The sequence below is a fragment of the Podarcis filfolensis genome, assembly GCF_964270895.1.
Source record: "Podarcis filfolensis genome assembly, chromosome: 10".
NCBI classification, from domain to species: Eukaryota; Metazoa; Chordata; class Lepidosauria; order Squamata; family Lacertidae; genus Podarcis; species Podarcis filfolensis.
This window is the reverse complement of record NC_139612.1, coordinates 63,939,392-63,956,180: the sequence shown is the minus strand read 5'-3', so window position 1 is coordinate 63,956,180 and position 16,789 is coordinate 63,939,392. Positions and strand designations below refer to the sequence as shown.

Sequence of the window (16,789 nt, the reverse complement as noted above, 5' to 3'; positions counted from 1 at the left end):
AGTGTCTGTGTGTTTCTTAATAGAGATTAGACATTAATATGGATTTACAGCATCGACTCTGGGGACCTTCATTTCAACACCAGGCAGAAGCAAGAGACTGTATAAATGTAAAGGAAACTATAAGTATCCCAAATTTAATTTGATTCAGATAATTTTGTTTTAATCATTAACTTGTTGCGTTATTAACCTCATTAATGTTGTTGTTGTTGTTGTTAATTTGCAGCTTCTGCAGCAAGCAACCTCCTCCAGTAACTTGGGTGCCTTCAGCGGCATTCAACAAATGGCTGGTGAGTTGCAGCTTTCTTGTTAATCCATTTCTTCTTTTTTCCCCTCCTCCTTTCGTGTTGCTTCTTTGTCGTTTGAGCTCTGTCCCCACGGGGTCTTAAGAATATCCAGCCACTTAAGAGAGCTTCCACGTGGGTGTTTGTTGTTGCATGGGTACTGCTCACGCATGCAAAAGTTTTTGCAGTGTTTGAGGGTACCAGTAGCATCAAAATGCTACCCCCACCACCAACATTTTACCCAAATTTATTCTTTCCACCAGGCATGTCCAAAATCCGTTTTGGGGGCCTAATCTGGCCTGCCAGTTGATTTAATCTGGCCCACATGGCACTATACAGTCATACCTCATGTTACGTCCGCTTCATGTTATGTTCTTTCAGGTTAAGTCCCGCGGCAACCCGGAAGTACCAGAAAGGGTTACTTCTGGGTTTTGCCGCTCGCGCATGCGCAGAAGCGCAAAATGACATCACGCGCATGCGCAGAAGTGGCAAATCACAACCCGTGCATGCACAGACGCACCACTGCGGGTTGCGTTACTTTCATGTTGTGAACGGGCCTCTGGAACGGATCCCATTCACAACCAGAGGTACCACTGTATGTCCTGGGGTCAAATCCTTTGGGGTTTAAATTGTTTAAAAAAAACAGCTTTGGGCGGCCCTCACACATGTTCCCTTCATCAAATCTGGCCCTCTTTGAAAAAACTTTGGGCACCCCTGCTTTCCACAGTCAAACCTGCGAAGATAAAACAAAAACCAACACCTATTGTCAGTTACTTCTCTGTGACCCATTTCCAATATTAAGCCTCTGTCTGGAAGCACCTTAAATTTAAGCATATGGCTTGATGCTTCAGGGTGTGCAAGAGATGCCTATCGTCTTGTGCTGAATCAGTTTGAAATGTCTCCTCCAGTTTATGTTCTGCAGTCAGTTGCCTTTTGTTTCCAGAGTTGTCTCTTAGCAAGCAATGTTAAAAAGAGCTTTGCTGCGGTCGGGCTCTCACATTCCACTTCATCCATGCAGCACTGTCCTCCAACCATTGCTTGTCCCACAGTTTCCCTATGCTCTGAAAATCCAAGCAGGGGAGAAACATCAATGGCATATAGGGAATCTCTGGATTTGGAGAGCAGGAAGTGTTGGTATAAGCCTTTAAGTATCTTTAAAGTGTACATTTATGAGTCTGTCTAAAAGAAGGAAGTGTGCAAAATAGCCCCTGTTCTCCTTTTCTTGGCCGCTCACCCATGCTAACAGTTTGTTAGTGGTCGGGAGACCTGCTCATCCTTGCTCCTGTTTTGTAGCTCTTGATGCATATTCCAACAGAGAGAATTCCTTTCTAATCTCCGGTGAGAAGTGTTTGCGAGTTCTGTGCAAACAAGTTCATGATAGTCTCGGGCAACTTCGATGATAATAAACAGGTATAAGAACATCGTGACATTCTTAAGGGCATCTGAAATGACAGAACCTACCTTTTGATAACATGTGCCCCTTTACAGCCACTGGAAACTAACTAAAGACCTTTTGGATTTCAGAAAGAAGTATCCTGCAACATTACAAAGCAGGGTATAGTTTTGTTTTTTATTTTAAAGCACATAATCGTCTGGTCCAGGACCGGGGAGGGGAAGAAGGGAATAATCAAAAGAAAGTAACTGGGAAGCAAGAAAGACAAAGGATAACTTGAAAGGCATTTAGACGGACGGCTGCTCAGTAATGAACTGTGTGCTGGTAGTAACCAATGTATAGTGATTAATAAAAGGTCATTCCAGCTGGGTGACCCACCATGCTAACTTAACGTGGTGTGAGAGGATTGTGTTGTAAGCACACACAAATGAGCACAGATGCGCATTACGCCTGCCATGCAAAAGTGTCGAAAGCCTATTTGCTGCCCCTCTGCACGGTTTGTTTAACATTCCTCATAAAAGCACAAACCCCTCCCTTAGCCCCATTGTCATCAAACTGGCGTGGTAGTTTATTTTTAATTATGCTCTGACTAAATCAGCAAATTGGTGATGCTTTCCTCCAGCCTTACAACGCAGGAAAGGGCTTAAGCTATCCGCGGTTCCTCCCTTTTCTTCTCCTCCTCCTCCTCCTCCTTTTTCTTCTTTTATTAATGCTTTGCTTTTGAATGGATCTTGAAGTACGCCTATGAAAAAGAGATGAGCTACTCCCCATTGGCACTGTGCGCTTCATCCTTACAATATGCCATTATTGCACTGGCACCAGAGACTAATGCAGAATCCGCTGTCTGACAATATAAATTGGCCCACAGATGACAATATCTCTGAGTTATTTTCTCTGGCTCAGATCCGTTGGCAAGCACTTGCGGCTTCTATTATGTTACACTCATAATCTAGCGCAGGTTTTTTTTCTTTCCCCGTCATCAAAAATATATCTTAATACGATAAACAACATTTTCACAGTTGGCGTTTTTTGGAACGGGCTTTGAGCTTTAAAGGCTGCCGGTAATGTTTGGCTTTGGTTAGCCCTGTAGAATGAATGAAGAATGGAGCGACGGAAGAGGGAAACAGTGCTGGAGATTTTCCTGTCTAATACAAGTACAGCCATACTGCGTCGCTGGAATTATGGCCCATTGTTGGAACAGCTTGAGACTGGTTCTTCCGATCCCCACATTTTACTGCCGTCCCTGCCAGTTTGCTACCAGTGGTCTCTTGACATAGACTTCAACTTTTTCAAACATCCTCAACACCAACTTGCAATATGGAGCCCCTTTTCTGTTTCATTTTGCCAGATTGTTGTCTTCCAGTTCTGCTGGTCATTTCTTCCACTGCCGCCCGCCTCCCTCTTTGCCTTCCTTAAAGTGACAAATAAAAGGAAACATTGGTGCCACTACGGCAAATCGTTTTAGGAAATGATGTGCACAACGTAGATTAGATCTCTGGGTGGTGTTTAGTAGTAGATTGGCAAGGCTTTCTGGTTCCCAGTTGTTCAGCAATAGCAACGACAAAATGAATTTTCCCACTTAAATTAGGCTGAAATGATGAACATTTGGGGTAACCAGGTTGTGGATTTTTGTGTGAGCTCAGTTCTGGTACTGAACACAAACTCCTAGACACTTGTGTGTGCCCAGAGGCCATCCTAACTCTATATCTTTGGCTGGTGTTGTTAAGGAAAGTTTTCTAAGGAAACAAAAGGATTGTTCTGCCAAAGGATGTAATATTGTGCTTATTGTTTCGGCTGTTTTGCCCAAGTTGTGTGAATGCCTACATTATTCTCTGAAAGAAAAAGACTATAAAAGCAACAGATCTGTTTTTTGCGGGGAGGGGAATTGATGCAGTATTGATTGTTTCCTTTCCCTCCCTTTAATAATGAAAGTAGGATAGAATTAAGATATCATGAAAGAGACCTGAGAAATGCTCTGTGGTTAGACCAAATGCTACCACAGCCAGTGGCTGGTCAATTGTGCCTGATAGGCATCATCAGGGAAATAGTGATTTGTGGCTTAAAACAGGGCAAGAAGTCTCCCTGAACAGAGTCTTGCCCAAAAGAGGTTGCAGAACTGACAGCAGCTCACTGTGACCTCTTTGCAAAGCATTTTGAGGATGAAATCGCTTGCATCCCCCGGGATCCCTGACTCTTCTCTTACAGCAGAATCCGGATGCTCAAGGGGTGTCCAGAGCCCTGTTCAGTCCTGTTGTGTTGAATGAGTTTCAGTTCGTAAGGTTCAAGGATGTGGACATGGTGCTTGGATCGCTCAGGGCGACCACTTGCGCTCTGGACCCTTGCCCCTATTAGATGCTAAACACTAGCAGCGAGGCAATTAATGCCTTCCTGCAAGAAGTGGCGGTCCCTGCCTGCTTGTTGTTGTTGTTGTTGTTTAGTCGTTTAGTCGTGTCTGACTCTTCGTGACCCCATGGACCAGAGCATGCCAGGCACTCCTGTCTTCCACTGCCTCCCGCAGTTTGGTCAGACTCATGCTGGTAGCTTCGAGAATACTGTCCAACCATCTCGTCCTCTGTCGTCCCCTTCTCCTTGTGCCCTCCATCTTCCCCAACATCAGGGTCTTTTCCAGGGAGTCTTCTCTTCTCATGAGGTGGCCAAAGTATTGGAGTCTCAGCTTCAGGATCTGTCCTTCCAGTGAGCACACAGGGCTGATTTCCTTCAGATGGATATGTTTGATCTTCTTGCAGTCCATGGGACTCTCAAGAGTCTCCTCCAGCACCATAATTCAAAATTCGGACTTTGGACATGCCTGGGCTAGGTTCTTGAGTGGGTGGTTGCAGATTGCCCCGCAGGTTTCACAACTCAAGTTGTGAGATAAAAAAAAACACCTCAGATCTCCGATTGTGCTTGTGTTTTAACCGGCCTGCATGAGTGACTCTGCAGTGGTGCTACATGGCTTTCCTGTGAATGTGCTAATGGGCCTTATGAGAGGGTTTTGCAGCCATCCATCTGCCAGTTTTTAACAGGCCTGATTGGCAAGCGGCTGTAACAACTGACATCTGTTCGTGCTTATTGATATGTAGATTTATGGTAATTGCTCTGAACAATAAGACATGAAATTACCTAAGGTGAACGTTAAATTAAATTTTCATGGCCCCTCTTCCTTATAAATATGTTGTTGTTGGGGTTTTTTTAAAAAAATATATTACATTTCAAACAGGCATATTGTGCATCTGTTATGAACATAATTTAATTGTATTTTTAATCTGCCAAGCTGCAAAATCAAAGTTGGGATTCTTGGTGTCCGTAATATTGGGCAAGTTTTGTTAGCTTACTGGTATATACAGATTACCGAACGCAGAGTCAGATTCTACTTTTATTCGCAACGTTTTTCTCGCATCATAAAGATTAAGAGTTGTTTAGTTTCCAGCAGCTTATTCCCAGAAGGCAGAAGGGGTGTGCGAGGCTGTTTCCGCCACTCTGTCTATCAGGCTGTGCTTTAGAGTTTTGAGTGATTTGCATTTCTTCAGAGAGCGCTGCGTTTGTGGAATGTTCAACGGTTTCAAAGAAAAATGATCACATTATTTTCTGTCCGGCTCTGCTGTGGGATGTAAGGGAAAGGCGGTGGGGAGGGAGAACCAAACACCCGGGGTGCAATGTGAAAAGTGCAGATTCCGGAATGCGAGACAGGCAGCAAGTGCGACCCGCGAAAGTACAATACAGTCACTTCCAAGGACTGGGAAATTATTACATTGCCTTAGAAATTACCCTATTTTTCAGTGTATAAGTCTAGGTTGTTGTATTAAAATATAACCCAGTCAGGAGCGGAAAATAGAAAAACAACTAGAACTAAACCAGGCCAGGTGGAAAAACCACTTGCCCCCAAGAAATCTTCCTTAAAGGGAAAATGTTCAATGCACAAGAAGAAGAAACCTAAGAATGTTAAAATGAGACGCCGAAAATGGAAAAATGAATATCTCAAAGCTATTTAAGCTGTTGAAGAATTCAAACACAAAGAACTCCAGTACAACAACCCAAAATAAGAGCCAAAGCACGAGCATATTTTAAAAAAGCATCAACAGGTTAGGCCTCAAAACCTAGTATTAAAATATTGTGCCAAAAGCTTGGTGTCGTCTTACGTACACAGATAGTGGAGAGGTGGGACGGGCGATTGGTGGCTGCTGCAAGCAGGATATTGTCCGTGGCGTTTTTTGCGGGTGATTGGTGGGTGCTGCAAGGTCCATTGGCTATTGGCTATTGGCTGCTGCAGCAATTGGGCGGGCGATTGGTGCTTGCTCTCAGACGAATTGGTGGCTTCGCCAATGTGTGCGATTTGCTGTTGCGTTCCTGTGGGTGAGCAATTTTCGGCAACCCCCTCCCCTCCCCCCCAAAAAAGCTCAACAAGTCTGGGCAACCCCCCCCCCGAAAAAAGCCCAACAACTCTGAGCAATCTCCCCCCATTTTCTCTATTTGGAGTCCCCCAAAAAGAGGGGGCGTCTTATACACAAAAAAGTACGGTAGCTCAGAGATGGAGCACTTGGCTTTGCATACAAGATTCAATCCCTGGTATCTCCAGGCAGGGCTAAGAAAAGCTCCTGTCTGAACCCTGGAGAGCCACTGTCAGACCATGCAGATAACATGAGCTAGATGGCCAATGGTCTGACTCCTTTGCAGGTTGCTTGGCTTTCATTTTTGTTTTTATTTCCCCTCTTCTTCTTCTCCACAATCTTCATTTTCCATTTTCCTCCGCAATCAGGAGTACCAGAGATTGCCCTTTAAAGCAGCGGTTCTCAGCCTGTGGGTCCCCAGATGTTGTTGGACTACAACTCCCATCATCCCTGACCACTGGTCATGCTGGCTAGGAATGATAGGAGTTGTAGTCCAACAACATCTGGGGACCCACAGGTTGAGAAATGCTGCTTTAAAGTAAGAAAAGGTAAACACACCTGATGGCCTCCAACTTGGATGGCTTAAAAAGAGGGTTAGGCAAATTCATGGAGGACCAGGCTATCTGTGGCTACTAACCATGATGGCTGTGTTCTCCCTTCACTGCCTAAGGCATCATGCCTCTGGATACCAGTTTCTGGGAATCGCAGCTGGACAGAGTGCTTATGCACTCAGGTCCTGCTTGCAGACTTCTCATAGGCCTCTAGTTGGCCACTGTGAGAACAGGAGGGTGGACTTGATGAGCCATTGGCCTGATCCAACAGTCTCTTCTCAAGTTCTTCCATTCAATATCCAGCCAGGTCATGTGTGCAAAAAAAATAGATGTGCTAGGGTAGAATGCACACAAAAATGCATGCGTTGGTGACAAGAATGTATAAAATGTGTTATGTTAGTGAAAAGCGCTTTGCAAAATTGGCCAAATCTGTAGACAAAAATTAGGAGAATATATATATATATATATATATATATATATATATATATATATATACACACACACACACACACACACACACACACACACACAGTGGTACCTCGGGTTACATAAACTTCAGGTTACATATGCTTCAGGTTACATATGCTTCAGGTTACAGACTGCTAACCCAGAAATAGTGCTTCGGGTTAAGAACTTTGCTTCAGGATGAGAACAGAAATTGTGCTCTGGTGGCGTGACGGCAGCAGGAGGCCCCATTACTAAAGTGGTGCTTCAGGTTAAGAACAGTTTCAGGTTAAGTACAGACCTCTGGAACGAATTAAGTACTTAACCCGAGGTACCACTGTATATATAAATGCTAATTGCTGAGGAAACATTGAGAACTGATTTTAAGAATGGAAAAATGAGAAACTGAGAAAATCAGAATTGGCATTTCCATCCACCCCTAGTTGCAGAAGGGGCTATGCAATTATTGAGCGGAGCTTCACATTTTAACTAAGAACAGGCATCATCCATCCAAGGTATCACAGCCTCACTCCTTCTGGCATGTATACAACAGATAAGATTTCTTCCTTAGTAACCGCCCTGGGAGATGATTCCATGACAGCAGAACCTCCAGAGTCGGTCCTAGTGCAGGTACCTGAAGAAAGGTCTCCGTTGAAGATTTTACCATATTGGCAGACACAGATGGAGAAAAGTGATTTTCTAAGTATCCTGCTCTCATGCCTCCAACTATATTAAGCCCATAGCAGCATCTGCTAGATCTTCATGCTGAACTAATGCCAAGTCCCACTGAGGATGGTTGCATCTTGTCTGATGCCAAGTTCTTTGCACAATCTGCTTCCTAGCATCACACCTAAAAACATCCAGGACTTTTTTTTTTCCAGGTTCTTATAATTTTGCATCATCTCTGTGCCTGTAAAGAACAACCACACACACCAATTATTTCTCAACTATTTAAAATGCAGCGTGAGGTCTTCATCTTCTAGCCGTTGTTGTTTCTGCAGGTTATTATTAAGTTTACCACTTCTTAAGTAGCTTAAGAAACCTGGCCGAAATATCACTGAAAGTCTCTGGCTCCCCCCAGTGCCCAAGTCATTTCTACATATGTGACCAGAACGTTCCTGATAATTCTGTTTCCCAGTGGAGTCTCCCATCAAGAATTGTCTTTGGCAAAAACTGTTGCTATAGATAGTGCCATACTGATCTATTGGCCTGCTGACAGGGCAGGCTCTGACTTCGTCTGCAACGAATTCATTTTATCTTTACGAGTGGGAAACTGTAGAAATGGGAAACTTGCCATAACTGAATCATGAAGCTTACTAGGCGTTTGAAAAGGGCTGCGTTATATTATTTGATGCACACTTTGACAGGCAACTCTGAGCCACCCAAATTTGGTTGTTTCTGTGTCGTTAGCGGGAAGAAGGGGCCACGGCTAGGGAGACAGGACGAAAGTCGAATCCTTGTTCTCTCTCTAGCACAATGGATCTCAGCTAGCAGGATTGAGAAATATCGCTCCCTCAGAACTCAGAAAGCTCTCACCAGGCAGCATAGAGAAAGCTAGGCTAGATGGACCAATGTCTCAGCATAGATGGTTGAACCTTCTGGGGAGCGAGTGAGAGTTGGTTTGTCACAGGTGGATTACAGGGTATAAATGTAAATCTATTTTGGGTGTATTTTATTGGTGGGTTAGCAACAACGAGTGCAAACATAACAAATACAAAGAAAACCATAAAAAGCATCGTAGCCTGGAAAAACGAATGTGCACAGCAAATGGCCAGCTCATTTAAAACCAAAAGAAAACCTTTATCCTCAATAATGATGGAACTCACAGGTGGAGAAGGCTTTTATTTTTCTATCTCTTTTATTATTGGTAAATGGAATGTCGGTATCGCCCTATTTTGTCCATCCAAGAACAGGATAGAATGGAGGCTCCCAGCGATGTTCATTTAAGACAAAAATATGTGATTTGAATTTTGTAATCAAGCTCACGGCTGCAGTTTCCTTTTATGTTCTTTCTGCAGGAATGAATGCTTTACAGCTACAGAATTTGGCAACTCTAGCAGCCGCAGCTGCCGCCGCCCAAACCTCAGCTACCACCACCAATGCAAATCCTCTCTCCACAACAACCGGTGCCCTTGGCGCACTCACGAGTCCAGGTATGACCAAATGTGTGTACTGGGGGGGGGGTGTCCTCTGTTGTTTTTTCCTAGCTCCCATTTCTTCAGAAACTCTGAGACAGGTGTCAAAATAAGTCACTGTCACATATTGAATGCGGATTGGTGAATGTGCCACAGGCTTGATCAGGTGTTGTTGTTTTTTTAATAATAAGAATAAAGGTTTTCTCAGGCTTACATGCCACCATAAATATAATGTCAGGTAGCATTTTCTCAAGCATGAGTCCACTTCTTAAATGTTATTCTTGTGCTATGTACACGTGGCTTTATTCTGCCAGTCAAATAGTAACTAAAATGCAACCTGGCCAATACTTGAAATTTTCAAAGCAGGAGTCAGAATGCAAGCAAATGTCCAATGTAAACAAGCAGAGCTTTGCTTGTTTATTCAGACCCACAATTCCCAGTCTCTTAAGGAACCATGTGTCTTTCTTTTGCTAGAACTGCTTTTGCAATGCTCTCCTTTTACTTGTTTTTGATGTGTCGTCTTCCCCCCTTCTGATTTCTCGTTTTCCTTTACTTCATTCTTGATACATCTCCTTGAAAAGATTTCTTTGGAAGGAAAACAGGGTTGTGGTTGCTAAAGTTGGACCAAATGCTTAGAAGAAATTTGGCATAAATCTGTGCTAGGGCTGTCTGCAATGGCTAATATTTATCAAGGGATTTCGCAGAGTAGAGTTTGGTTCTGTGGTGTCTGGTGCTTAAATAGACCAGTAGGTCACTGCAGACCAGTGCTCCTAGAGCAGCTGTTAACCCTTCTGTCAAGTTTTAAAGGACTCGATTCTAGATTATAAGGACATCACCCAATATATAACGAATATCTTGCACTTAGCAAATACTGACTTCTAAAAATATTAGGAATGGGGAGAAACCTCCCTAATTTTCACTTCTCAAGTCCATAAATGAACTGAAACACAGCTGCTTTTCAAAATTCACACTTTTTGTAGTGCATGTTTTCAAGATAAAAATGTACAATTTGCATATATTGGTGAAAATAGCATTCAAAGTGCATTGTCTTTAAGGAACATCTCTTGCAAGAATGTGTATATCAGGTAAAAGTGGGGGGGGACGTGTGTTAGGATAAATTGTGAATTGAAATGCTGACAAGCTTGGGAGTACTTGTTTGTATATAAAAAATGCAAACTGCTGCAGAAATGTGAATTGAACTGGACGTTAGAAAAATCGAATATTGAGAAAAACAAAAAATGAGCAATTAATCCATCCCTAAGAGATATTAATTCTGTATTATTTATTTGCTTATTGGGTGATGGGGGGGTATAATGTGGATATTTGTTTTACAGGTACTATGTGTTAATGTTTGACCACCACCAAAGTATTTGCAGCCACTGTATGGAGGCACCATTTGCATGGTTCACATACCTGCAGCTAGGTATGAGAGCCAGTGTGGTGTAGTGGTTAAGAGCGGTGGACTCGTAATCTGGTGAACCGGGTTCACTTCCCCGCTCCTCCACATGCAGCTGCTGGGTGACCTTGGGCCAGTCACACTTCTCTGACGTCTCTCAGCCCCACTCACCTCACAGAGTGTTTGTTGTAGGGGAAGAAGGGAAAGGAGAATGTTAGCCGCTTTGAGACTCCTTCAGGAAGCGATAAAGCAGAATATCAAATCCAAACTCCTCCTCCTCTTCTTCTTCTTCTTCTTCTTCTTCTTCTTCTTCTTCTTCCTTAGTTCCCATGGTGGCAACAACCCTTTTCAGACCACAGCTGTCATGAGAATTGGGTTAACCATGTAAATGTTGCCCGCATTAGAGGTGCAGGTACATAGAAATGGCCACTCCACACAGCCTCGGCTGGGCTCTTGGGGCCACTGAACACACAAAGTATATTTTCCTTGGAACAAGAGGTGCATTTGCAATGATTTACAGCTGGTCTCTTCCTGTCCTAGCTTCTTGCTATGGTGCACAGTTCCAACTCAGTTGTGAAATTTTATTATTTGTAGCAGCTGCACATGATGCTCCTTTTCCCCCCTGCCATGTGAATATATGCTGCCACTGCCGCTGTAGTTCTTTCACATTGACGAGACAAAAGGATTCTGACTCAGGTTAGGGTTTTTTTGGTAGGAAATCCATTCTAGCCACTTCCCTCCAACTCAGCTGACAACCTTCCTCCTTATCTCTCGCCTCCAGAGCTGGACAAACGCTTGGTGACCAGCAGGGCTTGGAATCTGCAGTTTTCAAATGCCTGATTCTGAAACTCTCCTTACCTTGATTTGTCACCTAGATCTGTAGCCGCTTCCTGGCTGGCATCTCATAATGTCTGGTGAAGTTGAAGATGTAAAAAGGGGTTATTTTGGACCTGGCTTGGTACTGCACATTTATTATGTACTGCTGAGAGGATGAGAGGGAAACGAAAGATGATGGTACTCAGGGAATGAAACTAGTTGGTGATGTTTCAGGTAAAACAAGCAGAAACGCACAAGGAATTTTAGGGGAGAGAGAAGGGAAAGCAAACCGAAATAACTTTGTCATGTAATAATTTTGATTCATACTAGAGATCTTGCAACAGCTAGATAGAGTTAGTGTGCTGGAGTGGGGAAACCTGGTTTCAAGTACAGTGGTACCTCGGGTTACATACGCTTCAGGTTACATATGCTTCAGGTTACAGACTCCGCTAACCCAGAAATAGTGCTTCAGGTCAAGAACTTTGCTTCAGGATGAGAACAGAAATCGTGCTCCAGTGGCGCAGCAGCAGCAGGAGGCCCCATTAGCTAAAGTGGTGCTTCAGTTTAAGAACAGTTTCAGGTTAAGAACGGACCTCCGGAACGAATTAAGTACTTAACCCGAGGTACCACTGTATCAGCCACTCGCTGGATGACTTTGGGATATCCAGCGTACCTTGCAAGGTTGTTGTAGAACAGTATGGCAGTGACTTCATCATGATATTAGTGGTCACCACATCATGTGGACATAAGTTTCACAGTTCAACTGTTGGTCCTCAATCCCCCAGCATTCAGCTTCACTGGATGACACAGGGGAGAGGCAGAGAAACACCCACATCATCATCATCATCATCATCATCATCATCATCTTCATCATCATATATTTATACTCCACACATCTGGCTGGGTTTCCCCAGCCACTCTGGGCATTCTTCCAACAAAATCTTAAAAATACATTAAAACATCAGTCATTAAAAACTTCCCTTAACAGGGCTGCCTTCAGATGTTTTCTAAAAGTCAGATAGTTGTTTATTTCCTTGACATCTGATGGGAGGGCAATCCACAGGGCAGGTGCCACTACCAAGAAGGCCCTCTGCCTGGTTCCCTGTAACCTCACTTCTCGTAGGGAGGGAACGCCAGAAGGCCCTCAGAGCTGGACCTCAGTGTCCGGGCTGAAAGATGGGGGTGGAGACGCTCCTTCAGGTATACTGGGCCAAGGCCGTTTAGGGCTTTAAAGGTCAGAACCAACACTTTGAATAGTGCCCTGAAATGTACTGGGAGCCAATGTAGGTCTTTCAAGACTGGTGTTATGTGGTCTTGGTGGCCGCACCCAGTCACCAGTCTAGTTGCCGCATTCTGAATTATTTGTAGTTTCCATGTCACCTTCAAAGGTAGCCCCACGTAGAGTGCATTGCAGTAGTCCAAGCAGGAGATAACTAGAGCATGCACCACTCTGGTGAGACAGTCTGTGGGCAGATAGGGTCTCAGCCTGTGTACCAGATGGAGCTGGTAGACAGCTGCCCTGGACACAGAATTGACCTGCCCCTCCATGGACAGCTGTGAGTCCAAAATGACTCTCAGCTGCACACTTGGTCCTTCAGGGGCACAGTTACCCCATTCAGGACCAAGGAATCCTCCACACTTGCCCACCCCCTGTCCCCCCAAAACAGTACATCTGTCTTGTCAGGATTCAACCTCAATCCGTTAGCCGCCATCCATCCTCCAACCACCTCCAGGCACTCACACAGGACCTTCACTGCCTTCACTGGTTCTGATTTGTGGGTTTTTTTAAAAAAAAGATGTTTATTGAGATTTTACAAAAACATGAGTTTACAAAATAGAAAAAAGTCACGTAGAAAGAAAAAGATACAAAAATGAAGACCTAGAATAATACATAAAAAAGAAAAAAGAAAAAGAAAAATACAAAATACAAAAAACAAATAGATAAAAAAGAATTAAAAACAAATCCGTTTTTAGTAACTTTAAACTCATTAGCTTGTTTCCTTGACCTCCTCACACCTCCCCTTTTTGTATTCCCATTTAAATAATCAAATCAGCAAATCCTTACCCTCTTTCGTTTATCTTAACTCTGTATCTTAACATATTATAACTCTATATTTTCATCCATTATCAATTCATTTTTGCATATTCTTATTAACTTTGTTGCTAATGCCACTTATTTTCAATCCAACATCATTTTAACATTCATTAATTTTACAGTGTTTCTGAAGGTAGTCTTTAAATTTCTTCCAGTCTTCTTCCACCAACTCTTCTCCCAGGTCTCGGATTCTGCCAGTCATTTCCGCCAATTCCATATAGTCCATCACCTTCATCTGCCACTCTTCCAGGGTGGGTAACTCTTGTGTCTTCCAATACTTTGCAATAAGTATTCTTGCTGCTGTTGTTGCATACATGAAGAAAGTTCTATCCTTCTTTGGCACCAATTGGCCGACTATGCCCAGGAGAAAGGCCTCTGGTTTCTTCAGGAAGGTATATTTAAATACCTTTTTCATTTCACTTCACTGGTTCTGATTTGAAAGAGAGGTAGAGCTGGGCATCATGCCTACCTTTGCCACACCATACCCATCATGTCCACACGCCTGTCCTCACCTTACCCATCATCATCATAAGAATATAAGAGGAACAGTACTTTGTCAGACCAAAGACCCATCGACCTCCGCAGGCTGTTTCCCACGGTGGCCCAACTGATTCCAGTGGGAAGTGTATAAGCAGAACATAAGCACAACACTCTCTTGCTAGCGTTTCCTAGCAACCCAGAGGCCTGTGGCCTCTGATCCTGGAGTTCACATATAGCTATCATAACTAGTAGTCACTGACAGCCTTATCCTTTCTGAATTTGTCTAATCCCCTTTTAAAGCCCTCGTAAAACAGTCCAATTATTATTACCGCAGAAGCAGTAATAATATGGCAAGTTTTTTGTCGAGGGGCAGTCCACCCATCGCTTAACATTTGCCCCTGGTTCCAGAAGTCTGTCAGTGTATGAGTGACACCTGTCCAATCTGCTTGTTGACGATGTGCAAATCGCTTTAAAAATAAAATAAAATGGGCATGCTTTTTGTTTTAAAAAGTGGCCAAACGGTCTTAGCCTTTTGCACCATTTCAAAGCCTCAGGCCCCAAAGAATAAACGTGTTTATTTTCATCAAGTCTCACTTATAGTAACAACCTCTGATACATTCAGAGCAACTCCCAAATCCTTACGCCATTATGAAATTCAGAAGCTACTGTTCTGGCTAATTTAGCATTCTTTCCCTTAATGTGAAAATTGTATACAAGAGAAGCACCAGCTCCATTGACTTTAATGAAGCTGCCATGCACTAAGCATTATAAAACTTGGAAATGCTTTGGAAATGTGTTTAATGGCTGGAGAATGGTCTTAGAGAGTCATTGTAAATTTATATAGAAGCCTTGAGGTTGTTAGCGGTCGTCCATCAGCTATCAAATTAGAAAGAGCTCTGGCACTGAAAACAGTGCCCTGCGATAGGGTATTTCTGAAGATAGGAATAACTGTGCTGGATTCAACCACTGGTCTATGTAGCCCACGAATCTTTTTCCTAGAGTGGCTAGCCAGAAATCTCTAAGGAAGCTCATGATCAGGGCATGTTGTTGTGTGGCCTTCTCCCCATTTAGGATCCCAGCCACACCATTCCATTTTCCCACTCCCAACAGTCCATCAACATTTCATGCCCCCTGAGCATGCTCATTCCTCAAGCTGTTTTTGTGGTTCCCCTCCCCTTAGCTTCCTCTCCTTATTGTCCTGCGTTATTTTATTTTTACATCCGTAAATCTCGGAGTTCCCTCAACCCATTAATACGTCCCTCTTGGGCATGGACTTCTGGCCACTTATCTCTGTCCATTGTTTATCTATTTCATCTCTCGTTTCACAAGAGGAGGAAGGGGGAGACACAATAATTACTATTTATTGTGTTTATATTCCACCTTTTTCTCCAAGGATCTCAGGGTGACGCACATGGTTCTCCACCATCTCAGTTAACCTCTACAAAATCCCTGTAAGGTAGGTTAATCTGGGAGGCAGTGACTAGCCCAAAGTCACACAGTGAGGTTCATGGCTGAGTGGGGATTTGAACCCTAGTCTGCCAGGTCCTAGTCCGACTCTCTAACCACTACACCACACCAGCTCTCAAATAAACAATATTCATGAAGTCGACCAATAGTCTCCCATCCAAACATTGGACAGACCTAGATCTGCTTAGCTTCAAGTAAGGCTATGAGCTCCTGTACCTTCAGATTATACCTTAGTCAATTGACTATTAATGAGGCCTAAAATCAGCAAAACATGGAATATTTGAATGTAACACATAGCCAGGCTCTAAGATGACAATGATTGCAGAAAGATAGGCTGTTTTAAGAGTCGTTGCTGCCAAGATGGGGCAAGGATGTCCCACCATCACATGCAATGAGAGAGTAGCCCAGGCCCCAGCAACAATTCTGGGGGTTATTGCTTTGGTTGGTTTTCTTTTAACTATTTATTTTGTGCTTTTATCCTGTAAGTTTATCTTGTGAACCACCCTGATGAAGAGTGGTATATAAATTTCAATACTACTACTACTACTACTACTAATAATAATAATAATAATAGTGTTCAGAGCCAACCATATTGCAAGAAGTAAGATTCTTCACCTACACGTCCCTGTATGCTCAGCCGGATCCAGAAGGTTGTCCTCTGATTTGACTATCTCAGAGAGGAGGCATAGAGACTCAATAGCAGCCCTTTATGAATCCTGCTATCAAGCAGAAACATCAGTTTAATGGCATTGTTCCTCCTTGCAAACTCTGCAACTAACCCAGAAACAACCCTTGTTAAGATGTTCTTTGATTTCAACTTTCTTATCTGGCTCTACATTTTCCACTCCATTAAATACTTTGTAAACCCGAATAAAAGCTTTTCCTGGTTTTTCTCCGCTCCGTGGAATATGCATTTAGTTCTCTAAAGCCTCATGTGCCATTTCTAAAGCATCTCCCTTAAAACCTGGACTATAATGGAACATTTATATTTGCCTTTCAGTGATGGTAAGGAAGGGGTCGCGCCTTCCATTTATTTATTTATTTGTTTGTTTATTTTTGTATTCCTTTCCGTCACAAGAGGTATTGGGGGGTGGGGTTTAGTATTGAACTATTTTAATAGAACAGCCGATTGCTTTGCACCTAGAGACCGTTTCTCGTTTTATTACAACAAAAGTGGCAGTACACTTGAGGGGAAACATTTCTTGGCTGGCTAATTTAATGACATAAAATTGTGATGAATGAGGCTATAAGATCGGCATGTACAGGTTTATAGGATTTGCAGGTTTAGGTGGCCTTGAGGAAGCGGCATGAGGTTTGGGGCTCGGGTCTCTTATTTGGACTTC

The 16,789-nt window shown here is 43.2% G+C and overlaps 1 protein-coding gene and 1 long non-coding RNA gene across 54 annotated transcripts in view; one reads left to right on the top strand and one right to left on the bottom strand.

Moving 5' to 3' along the window:
- CELF2 (CUGBP Elav-like family member 2) overlaps positions 1 to 16,789 on the top strand; it is a 541,589-nt gene that overhangs the window by 486,462 nt on the left and 38,338 nt on the right. For 31 of the 50 annotated variants that reach the window (XM_083572850.1, XM_083572830.1, XM_083572829.1 and 28 more), the window contains 3 exons: positions 24 to 107; positions 224 to 287; positions 9,076 to 9,210. In XM_083572850.1, the coding sequence (XP_083428976.1) occupies positions 24 to 107; positions 224 to 287; positions 9,076 to 9,210 (283 nt within the window). The remainder of the gene's footprint in view (positions 1 to 23; positions 108 to 223; positions 288 to 9,075; positions 9,211 to 16,789) is intronic. The other 19 variants (XM_083572844.1, XM_083572841.1, XM_083572840.1 and 16 more) reach the window with 1 other exon arrangement.
- Positions 9,384 to 16,000, bottom strand: LOC310743149. 4 transcript variants are annotated; one of them, XR_014538820.1, is made up of 4 exons: positions 14,012 to 16,000; positions 12,078 to 12,201; positions 11,447 to 11,499; positions 9,384 to 9,777 (listed from the first exon to the last, which is right to left on the bottom strand). It is a non-coding gene; the product is annotated as an uncharacterized lncRNA (long non-coding RNA). The 4 variants fall into 4 exon arrangements; XR_014538822.1 differs by having other exon boundaries at positions 14,017 to 16,000; XR_014538821.1 differs by lacking the exon at positions 12,078 to 12,201.